The 12,022-nt window shown below is 34.8% G+C and overlaps 1 protein-coding gene across 1 annotated transcript; it reads left to right on the forward strand.

Annotated features, from left to right (window-relative positions):
* The first annotated feature begins 1,175 nt into the window (after nucleotides 1-1,175).
* On the forward strand, nucleotides 1,176-4,021 carry LOC136824261 (uncharacterized). Its single transcript, XM_067080428.1, has 3 exons — nucleotides 1,176-1,416; nucleotides 2,477-2,988; nucleotides 3,168-4,021. The coding sequence occupies exons 1-3, from the start codon at nucleotides 1,263-1,265 to the stop codon at nucleotides 3,927-3,929; spliced, it is 1,428 nt and encodes a 475-aa protein (XP_066936529.1). The 5' UTR covers nucleotides 1,176-1,262; the 3' UTR covers nucleotides 3,930-4,021.
* The last annotated feature ends 8,001 nt before the right edge of the window (nucleotides 4,022-12,022 follow it).

The following is a 12,022-nucleotide window of genomic DNA, read 5'->3' on the forward strand; positions in this document are numbered from 1 at the left end:
CTGACTTCTAGGAAATCTTCATCGCACTATTTGTCTCCCTAAACTTATCACTTTATGGTTTGATGTGTTCTAAAATCTAGAAAAACAGGTTACAAGGTAAACATAGGATATTGGTTAGGATATTTTAAGATATTTGTTTTTCTCCACGAAAGATGTGTTCTGAAAATTTTTAGGGTTACTAGGCAACAAGATTACATCAATTTTTTTTGGATTATATCCCTGTCTCCTTAAAAGATGTGTTCTGAAGCTTTCCTTGGGTAACCTAAACAACAAGTACACGTTAGATGACCTTGATTATACCCCTGTCTCGTCAGATCTATTTTTTAGCTGATTAATTTTTGAAGATCTGATCAAAACAGATCAAAATTTCTAGCTGAAATATGCTCTCAGAACACATCGGAAAAAAGGTGAGGCGCCGGCTGCTTTCTTTATTCCATTGCAGACATAAATGTAACAGTAAACCCCCCCCCCGGGTTTTCTCGCTAATCATGTAACTGTCAAATGTTATTACCCAACGAATTATAGTTAAAATAGCATGAATCTTGCCAATACACGTTTTTTTTTTATAAGAACGTCAAAAAATTTCGAAGCCTTCGGATGTTCTTAGTTTTTCGGATTTGAAGCCTAAAAATGTTCTGAAAATGTTCTTATTTTCAGCATTTTTTGAGCATTTTGATGTAATTTCTTAAGAAAATGCATGTTTTTAAGTCTCCAAAGCCTTAGAATGTTCTTAGAATGTTCTTAAATTTTTGGGCCTCGAAGCCTTGAGTCCCCCCGTAATATCTATCCGGCCTGTGCAAAAGAAATTAAATATCAGAAAGAATACGTTTTTTCCAGATGCATTCCTTGTCCCATATAAAAAAAGATTTCGCATTTGTTGATTCATAACTTATCTGGTCAGCAAAAATTAGGATACTTCTTCCTAGAATTAGCCACACAATTATCTTACACTAAAGATATGTAATATGTTCTGAGAGTTAACCACACAATATCATCTTACACAAAAGATATGTAGTTTTCTCTTCAAAAACACGAGATAAAGTCGGTACGTGTCCTCTAACTTCGAACTTATAAATAGGTTTTATAAAAGTCATAAATGCAAGAAGGAAGTGAAGGAAAACACAGTGTTCAGCATTTTCGGATTAGTCTCCAGATTACCATTAATTCGGTTTGCTATAAATTGTGCAGAGATAAGTAAGTACATTCAAAGTTCTACAACAGGGTTTGAACTAAACATCACTTAGCTCAGAAGAAAGACAAGAATGATCAAGATGTTACGCAGCAAAAGACCAAAAAAGAAACCACAAAAAGCAGGACTTCTCGTTGGTAGACGGGCTACAAACACAAGTGACGATGATATGATCAGTGCGGAAGATTTTTACAATATTGCATTCGGTTTTGGAATTTCTGCTTCAGGTATGCAAATTAATCCTATTAGCTCCAGGGGGTAGCATCCTACCACGCCGGTGTTCTTTTGTGTATATCTCGGAGAAAAGTTTTTTAAACGATTTGAAACTTTCTGACTTTTAACAAAATCTTATTAGGAGTATTGTGCAAATTTTTTTAGGGTGATAGGTTGTCCAGATCAGATTTTATGACTATATTGTGAAACATGACATAAAATTCAGCTAGAATCGTCGCTTAAAAGTCAAGATTTTGAATTGCTGATAACTTTTGAACTAATTATCCAATAATTTTCAAATTTTGACACATGATAGACATTGAAAAAGTTAATTGAAAAAATTGAAAAAAAAAATTGAAAAATGATGACGTCATCATCAAATTTTAACAAATTTGCTCATCTTCAGCATGAATTTGTAAGAAAAAATCTTCATGGAGAATGCAACATCTGCAATTATTTTAAAGAACATCTTTTCTCTTTCTGAATCTTTAAACAAAATCGGAATATCTTTATTGGTTCGACTGTGACAGGCATTTTTGCAAAGCATATATTTACGTAGACTTTTTCCCGACAGCGTGGAAATTTTGTGATGACGCTTTTGATCCCTTTTTAGATGACGTCATCAATTTTTATTTCTTCCTGGAAGTTTGTATCATTTTTACCAATTTTCATGGGCATAGCTCTTCTAGATCAAATATAATCGAGGGTGGTAGGTTCTACCCCCCCCCCCCCTTGTGGCTACGAAAATAAAAAAAACTTGGGGTTAATAGGGTTAAATTACTGAATTTAACCCTAAATGTAAGATACCTTCAAACTCTGTAGTTCTCCTTACTTTTGACTCTTTTCATTTAATACACACCCTTCTCAAAGACCCACTGGGACCCCTTCCCACTGGCAAAATTGGCTAAAATATCGGTGTTTTAATTGCTGAGCACTGAATATCTGTTTTCACTGAAAATTTCATGTAGTGTCCCGATGTCGATTTAGATTCTGCGGGTATTTCTCATGAAGATTCTTTATCTGTAGGGTATATCATGATACAGGTTAATACTTTTGATATGTTTCTCATATTAGGTGGCGGAGGATCATTCATACAAGGGTTGGAGATTGCTCAAAGATCGGTTGCAGATGATTTCGAATCAGTCAAAATCTACAAACCGAGTAAGTTGAGCGGACCCGGTCGAGCTTTCGTGTCTGGTGGCATCGGCAAGCCAGAATCTCTCAAAGAACCCGTAAAATTTGGAGAGAGAGTATCAAAGCTTTTGAAATACTTGGACGGTCAACTTCGAAAGAATTACTCCCATCTGCAAGGGATTCTTCCAGTAGAAGCAGGTCCAATCAATGGTCTTTTGCCAATCTACAATGTCCATGCTTACAACAAGAAACAGAAAGATCCTAAAAGAAAAATATGGCTGTTCGATTGCGATGGAGCTGGCCGCGCTGTCCCATCTATGACAAATTTGATGTATGATTATTTCCCAAAAGGCACTTGCCCGATTACTTACAACTTTGAAAATGATGCTGGCAGTAAGAAAAATGTTTTATTACAATCTGATGAAGTGCTCGACGGGTCTGACGCCGAACAGGTAAGGAGAGAATTTCTTTATAAGAGATTATTAACTATACCAGTGCCAATAGTTAACGACAAATCTATTTCTTTTCTGTTTTATCTTTGCTCAAAGTATGACTGTTTAAATAAGGGTACAGAGTCCTACTTGTCCTATTTTCCTACCTGTTTAATACATTAATTTTTTTCAAATATTAGATTTTCACAAGCGTCATGATGTACGGGAGTGATACAATGAACGGAGCCATCCCATTCACTTGTTGGCAATTTGATGAAACCATGGCCAAAGAAGAAATCCGATTCCCAAGTGGCACATATAGTTATTGGAAAAAGATGGGCAAAGAACTTAAAAACAGCTATACTGGTAAAGAAGAACTGATCAATTTTTTACAAATCTTGAATTACGCCAATTTTTACTCAGTCGATTTTTTTAAAGATCGGATTTATACCTCAACCGTTGATGATATCATTCAAGTTCCTAATGATCGTTGGAATGTTGGTTACATCAAATTCGATGTTGAAGCTAATGTTTCCGAGAAACGTCTTTATTTCGTCAATGAGAATCTAACAATCTCAAAGTTGACCTATAAGGATAATAAGCTGGAAACACTGGCCACTGCTCCAAGTAGTATCACTACATTCTTCAAGGATCCAAATCCAGATAAAGTTCCCATTGGTACTGATGGAACCACTTTAGAACCTGGTTTCATTCCTTATAATACTGGTGATATTGACAAAATTGCAAAATTGAAAGGTGTCGAAATTATCATTGCTGTCACAGATCCTACCATTCCTGGCAATATGAATTTCCTTTATGAAAATGATATGCGTAAGCGACTTAAGGATGTTATGAACAAGATTTTCAAGGAGTTGAATAAAGATAATTCGAAATATATATTCCCAGGAATAATTGATGAAGTTGTACCACGACCACCGCTGAAGAAAGATGGTTTCTCATAAACTGTCGCTATTGGTGGGCTAAGGTTTGATTTATTGAACAATCTTACAAAAACCCGAAGCTCATTTTTTTGCAAAACTGTGACAACAATAATTCAAAAATCTGAATAATACCTTTGGGAATTTAGCACGTTAATAAATATAAAAGGAGAAATATTCTCACGTAGAAATTTAACTTGATGGCACTACAGGGTGTCCCTAATTAAAGTATCGAGTTTGAACATGCAATTGAGTAGAAAAGTTTGTGTGTGTTATCGCTAAAATATAAGAACGTTCTCCATCACACAGGCTTATTACAAAAGGTAGTTACAACGTATAAATTAATCGTAATGACAAAGAAAAAAGAGGGAGAGCTTAAAATACAATTTTGTGAACACGCACATAAAACTTTCTACTCATAGTTGTGTTTCGACTCGATACTTTAATTAGGGACACCCTGTATAAGTATTTCTAATTCTGTTCCATTCTAATTGTAAATTCTTCCAATCAACTTTAATAAAATTTATCCTTATAATTTTTCATAACATTGTGTGTACCAACCAACAATGTAAAATTGTTTTTAACAATGTTTTTATTTCAAAATAAAAATTTTCTCCTTAATAATCAATGCGTTGAGGCTTGGGTACACGAGAAGTTTTTTCTGTGTTGGTGCAATGGCATGCACCATATTACCTAGACAGGAGACCCGTCCTGTATGTTTATAATCTGATATATACAGGACGGGTATGACATGTGAGGCAGATTTCTGCCTCAAAAGATTTACAGTGGGAAATTCGAATTTAGCGCTCTCCTCACTTACCAAAATAAAAAACAAATTTCGGAATTTGCGTTTTTTCTAAGAAAGTGTGACCAGTGAAAGAATAACTGAACTTGATTGGCTATGTTTTTAACCGTCTTTAGAATCTGGGAAATTCAAACTCACAGCCCAAACCATGCTATATATTTCGCCATCAGTATATAAAATAAGAAATCATAGCATAGATCTCCAGGCTACATATCCCACCAACATGAAACGCTTTCTCGTGTCTCCACCCCATTTTTCTTTCTACCAATAAAAGTGAAATCGACAACACTTTTAAAAAAGTCTGTCCAGATATAATTGGCAGTGGAAACAAGAATGCCTGTAACTTTTGATAGTCAAATATAATTATGGAATTTTTTTTTGCTTTATTTAGAGAATCAAAAGCGCTATATTTGAATGTATTTCTGGTTGAAAAATTCGCGATTTTTAGTGGTTTAATTTGCGATTGTAAAAATTGAGCTTTTTTTCTACTTATGCTATAACATTCATTTTTACACCAGTGGTAGTTCAACCTTAGGCTAAGAAGTTTGTTAAATTTCAAGGCAAACAAAAAAGTCCTTCGGAAGATATGGGACCCGAAATACCCCTTGGTAGCACTTTTCTGTGAAATATCAAATCTCCAACTTATTACTAAAAACGGGGGTAGTGATATGATTGATGAAACAGTTTTTCGATCATAACACATTTTACAATCTCTTTAATGACCTCATAGCCAAAAGTGTTTAGTGTTTTGGGAATTAGCAAAGTTCTTTAATGACTTAAAAATAACAAAGGCAATATAAGTTCATGCTTATCCTTTCAATAAAAACAATTATACTGTATGATTTCACTTCGTTTCGAAATAATTAATGATACCAATAATACCAATGCACCAACACTTAACATTTTCCAACTTTTAATTGCACTGTTCAAAAAAGATAACATCATCCGTGTATGAAAACGTCCATTCGATTTTTGGTCAATTTTCAATATTTTGAAAATTGAAAATTGATTTTTTGCAGCAATTTTCAATATTTCATAAAGTTCGAAAATTGAATTTTAAATTTTGATCCAATTTTAATTTTTTTATACGCCCAAAAAAATTAAGAATTGAATATTCATCCAGTTTTCACTATTTTTCAGTCTCAAAAAAGATTGAAAATGTAATTTCGGTCTAATATTTTTAATGTCAGAAAATATGTTGACCTTTAAAATTTATTGAAATCCCAATAGGGGTCAAAAGGGAATGGCACTAGTGAGGAGACCTTAAATCCAAAACACGACAAATTAACACAGGTCAGATGGATATCTATTTATTATTTCGTATAAAACACCCCTGTTCCCATGACCTGGTGGAAGATAAAACTTCACCGGAGTGAGTCTGATAAAAGATTAAAATCGGCTGCGGGAAGATTTTTAAAGAAACTTTCCACTGGGGTGGAAATTTGAGTCTTTTTTGATTTGTGTGAATTTCGATTAGGTTCTTGGGGATTACTCATATGGCGTTCTAAATCTCCAGATCTACTAAACGTACACTTTTTTGTGACACTAGTTTTATGGGAGATTTTCTAGTTGATATATACACTTTTCTACCTGTTTTTTTGCCAAGTGAAAGTGTGCTTTTTGACCGGGTAGCCTGGGTTATATAAAATTTCACCGGAAGTGGACAGCTTTTATTTCCATTTCTCACTGGGTTTGTGATCACTCAGCTTCAATTGCCTGGGGTGAGTCATTTCTTCACTGGAGCTTAAATTTAGGCTATATTTCACCAGGTTATTCACCGGGGCGGACCCGACAGGGACACTAATTTAGGGGTGTTATAAATAAGTGTTTTCAAATAAATAAATCTACGACTCAACAGTTGGATTCTTATAACAATTAATATATTCTGTATCGTATCATAACTACACACATGTTTTCTTGCTCCCAGATCCCCAAAGACAAAAGGTTGTGTTGTGGATTTAGTTCACAGGCCTCCTCACTACCACTAGTGCCATTCTCTTTTGACCCCTATTGGAATTTCAATAAATTTAGGGTTAGGGTTAAAACAAATTAAAATTAGATAAAAATTTGAAATTCAATTTTTGAACTTTTTGAAATATTGAAAATTGCTGTAAAAAATCAATTTTCAATTGAAAATTGACCCAACAATCGAATGGACGTTTTCATACACGGATGTAACATAACCCCCGTTTTTAGTAATAAGTTGGAGATTTGATATTTCACAGAAAAGTGCTACCAAGGGGTATTTCGGGTCCCATATCTTCCGAAGGACTTTTTTGTTTGCCTTGAAATTTAACAAACTTCTTAGCCTAAGGTGGAACTACCACTGGTGTAAAAATGAATGTTATAGCATAAGTAGAAAAAAAGCTCAATTTTTACAATCGCAAATTAAACCACTAAAAATCGCGAATTTTTCAACCAGAAATACATTCAAATATAGCGCTTTTGATTCTCTAAATAAAGCAAAAAAAAATTCCATAATTATATTTGACTATCAAAAGTTACAGGCATTCTTGTTTCCACTGCCAATTATATCTGGACAGACTTTTTAATAACATTTTTGTCTCTCACTGTTGTCCCTGGGACAATGGAGCAAAATTGATTCGAATCAGTTTTGCTCCATTGTCCCAGAGACATAATTAGCGTGTCTTTTGGATATTTCCCTCACTTTTTATCCCATTAAATAATAAAAGAAACCACGGGACACGCACTTTTTTTCTAGTGTTTAGTGGGATGGAGCATGTTGCATTGCACCAACGCGAAATAAACTTCTCGTGTCCTCGAGCCTTTATTTTCTAATTTCCCTCATCATCTTTGCTGGAATAACTGAAAACCACTTCTGGAATGTTTTCAATGGTGTAGTTTCCTTTAGATTCGCATATGCAACCAAGGCCTTTGTGTGAAAGCTGTGCATTGTACGGAATTTTGAAAGCCATGAGATAGATATCTACCTTGCACGCTGTTTCTTTGTTTCCTCCAATGCAGTGAAACTCGGCATCTAAATACCGTTTCGGATCAAAATCGGAATGCCTCGCGTTCTTTCTTATGAATCGGGATTCCCGGATTTCAGAGCCGACAACGATAGGTGCTGATGGATCTCGAAATGAATTATCAGTGAAAAACCGACTATCGATTGCATCATCTTCGTAACTCGAAGAAATGGGATATTCTCGGTAATCCTCGGTGATTTGAAATTTTAGGTTTCCTGCACCTCGAATGGTGTATTTTTCAGTGTGATACAACTCATTGTGGGTACGAATAGCGCTTTCTACGTCATACTTGAATTCCGATTTCATCGAGCTTACACTTTGCGAACAACATCGATTCCCTTTGACAGGACCACATTTGAGAGACAAAACGAGGAAGCAATATAAGTATATTCCTTTCATAGTAAGTTCTTCTACTCTTTAGGATAATTTAAAAAAATGTTCCCTAAGATTATCTGTTCGGTAGAAAAAGTAGTTTTCAAAAAATAGTTTGAAAATTGAAAATTTTCTAATTTTTTAAATCAAAGAAAAGAAATTTGATTGGATAAAAAACAATAGTTATTGTTTTAGCATTGACATGTTGTTAGGTAAAAAACTTCAAATTGACTAACTAAAATAAGGTTAAGTAGCTTCAACCGAGAATTAAAAAAGAACTGAAAAGTCACAGGTCACAGTAATGCAGAGAAATTTAAACAATTTTGTAAAATGAGTAAAAACTTTTACTATACGGGCCTCGACTCTCAGCGCTAAAAACGTTTTTAAAAGCCCCATTTCACATTCAATTTTAGAAGCTTTATTGGGAAAAAATGTCTTCTTCTTTCCCTCGGACCCCTTGAAAAAAATGAATTTACGTAAAAGGGAAACATTTTCTGACTGGTATTAGAGGAATTTTTTACCAGTGCGATGGTACTTCATGGGAAATACTGGCGTATTGAATTCTGGTTTTTCGAGCCCTCCACTTTTGAGAAAAAAAATTTTTGTGAACAATTATGAATCTGCTAACCCCTCTATGGGCTTTCTTAATATTCGTAGCCTTTTTAGTAGAATTTTTGAAGCCGACTCTTAATGACCCCAGTTATACCTTATCGGCCAAAACTTAGTCGGCCCTAATTTTAGTCGGCCTTAATCATTAGTCGGCCCTAATTTTAGACAACTCGTCAAAATTTAGTCACTAAGGGCCGACTAAGGTATCCATACATATCAGGTACATTATGATGAATTGAATATTATTTTAGTGTCCTTTAAGCTTCAAATAATTCGAAATTCTAGATATGGTAATACACATATTTACAGACTAAAATATTTAGTCACATATTTTATATACATACATCTTTTTCCTAATTAAAAATTTCGTCGATAAATCCTTACATAAATTTTATAACTAATATAAATCTTGAAATTTCAAAATTTACAGTGCATTGAACTTTATAACTCCAGGAGGCAGAGAGTAAGCATTTAATTATTCTTACTCGAAACCTTAATTTGATCGATCTCGAGATTGTGCATGAAATCAATCATAAATATAAAATTTTGGCTTAAAATTAAAGATCGTTTGAAAAATACTGTAAACTTTTTTTCCTACTATAGGGAAATTTATAAAAAGTGTCATGCACAAAGATTCCATAATGCACCGTGGATGAAGAGAGGGTCACTAGACTTGTTTCCATGGTGACTTACGCAGGGTTATACACACTAAATCCTAAAACTGTGTCATCATATCATATATCATCGAACTGATCAAACTCAGTAAAATGGCTGGTGGAAGCAGAATGCGCTTTAAAAAAAAAGTAGAGTCAACAAAGTGTCAGCCAACCAAATATATTCAACATGGTTGCATTATACATGTGTTTTGCATCACAAGAAATATCATAATCCAAGCTATCTCAATAAATTATGGTATCAATTTAATTTCGTCTTTTGTATTTTGGCGGCTCACCTGACGACTAACGCCCGTTGATCGATTAATGCGTAGCTCGTGGTTTGACGAATGTTTCAGGTAAGATTTAAATTCTTTAGACATGATAGATCTTCGTCTAAAATGTCCACTTTGCAAAGCTTTCCACGTGATTACAAGATTGAAGCCATCAACGAAAACCATTATACCGACTAAGGAAATATAAGCAATTTCTATGATAGATACATTATGGATATCCTCTGTCAAGTGAGGTTTCCAAAGTTCACGTCTGAAAAACGAGTCCATGCAAATTCCCATCCCTGATATGAGGTCAAATATATATAGAAACAGAAATAATTTCAAAGAGCACACAGAGCGTTGACAAGCAAAGAAGAAAATGAATGTTGTTGCTGTTAGTTTTACGAGTAGAGCGATTCCAGTGAATAATGATAATTTCAGGAAAGCTAGTTCCACCTCCGCCATGTTGTATATGTTACCAACGTTGGCGCAGTTCCGTAGTAGCAACACGAGCACGTGGGGTGTGTGGCATGTCACTATGATGAAGTATCGAAGTCGCATATAAGTGTCTTTATTCATTTTTGATGTGTGCCTTTCCGAGGGGACGTAATTGTTTTCAGGTGTAGTTTTCTTGTGAATCTGAGATTTCGGTATTACTGTTTTGAAATTTTGACTTCTTAGACAACAGTTTGAAAATTTTACTATTTTTTGAGAATCTTTAATACCAAAAACAAACAATCTTTTAGTTCAAACAACCAATTCATATGCAAAGGGTTTAAATTTATTTATCTGGAGCAAATTTGTAACAACATCAAATCTTTTGTACGGTACAGGAAAATAACTCGACGTTTCCAGGGTAGAATATTCTCCAATCTTGATCCAAAACAAATTTATCTACATCTATAACAAATATGAATCGGAACTCAATATTATCAACATTTCCACTCGGTTCGTTGATAATCAAAAGAAATTTGATAATATCAATCTTTAAGTTTTTTGTCCTGAAAAACGATAAGAAATTATGAAATACTTTGTAGAAACAGTGACAGATTTTGATCGCATTTTTTAATCAAAAACCTGTCAAAGTTAATTCATGGAAAACAGACTGTTAATCGCTTTATAGATTTTGAAAATACTCAAGTGAAAAAAACTCTTATTTCATCACTGTACATTGTGGGAAAAACTTTGTTAAGCCGATACTACAAAGTACCCATACTATACCTTTAAGAATCTAGGGGAACTAATCAGGGCCTCGATTTTTGATTTTTGATCTCCAAAGACACCACCGGATATTTTAAGCTCGGGAACAATAGAATTTATATTCCCATTGGGATTTCGATAGAAACTTTTATTCCACTTTGGAAAAAAGCTCCACCGGGGTTGTGAGACAGGGTTGTATTTTCCAAGTGATTTTTGGAGGGCTTTCAAAAGCGACACACTCTCACAAACACAGCACCTAAGTATCTTAACTAAGTGTTCGATTGAAGTAAATCTGACATTAGACACCATTAATAACAGAAAACTAGATGTGGGCTGTTATAAAGTGCCCCCCCCCCAGTGGTAACGTAATGTTTTGTCTTCAATCATGATCACCAAAATCAGCAGAAGAATGACTAATCACGCATCCATTCCTTTGAAAAAGTCCAAATCAAGACGTCGTATCATGGCCCCAAATTTTTCAACTCACGATCACGTTTTGACCTCTCATCATGCAACCACGAAAAAAAATTCTAAATCACGTAATCAAGGTAAGTCCCTTTCACGTCATCGCGCAAACCGCTTCGGGACCTCTATATAAGTCTGCGACCGCAGTCGGAGGCGACCCGAAGGCTCCTCTTTCGATAGCTATCTACCCGAAGGTAGGGGAGGGCGCCACTCTTTCTCCCTGGATTTCTCCACTTACCCTTGATCCTTCTCTTAGTTGCTGAGCATCAAGCAGAGAGGCATCGAGTACCATTTTGGGAATCTTTGGTATGACCCGGCTGGAGGTTGAACCCACAACCTTGCGAACCGTAGCCAGATGCTCTACCACTGTACTACGGTCGCTGACGGGACTTCTATATAAAACATCTAATGTAACTCATCCTTTGTCACATACCATTTCTATCGACTAATGAATCCAACATTGTGATGAAGGATGGGTAATCAAAATAAGAATTTTATCTCATGCTACGAAAATACCTTATAATTATGATCTTAATGGTTATCATTGGTTTCTTATCAACGGAAGATAAAAAGTCTTCGGTCGCTAGACAACTATCAGGTTTTTTTATGTAATAGTCACTGGGTTTACACTTACAAGGGCTATATTTTCATTTTTATGAATGAATGTCATCACATACACAATTTTTTATTAGAAAAAAACTTAGCAAACATCTAGACTCAAAAATGTTGAAAATAAGAACAATTTAAG

This window comes from Clytia hemisphaerica, unplaced genomic scaffold (assembly GCF_902728285.1).
Source record: "Clytia hemisphaerica strain Z4C2 unplaced genomic scaffold, Clytia hemisphaerica genome assembly, whole genome shotgun sequence".
NCBI lineage: Eukaryota > Metazoa > Cnidaria > Hydrozoa > Leptothecata > Clytiidae > Clytia > Clytia hemisphaerica.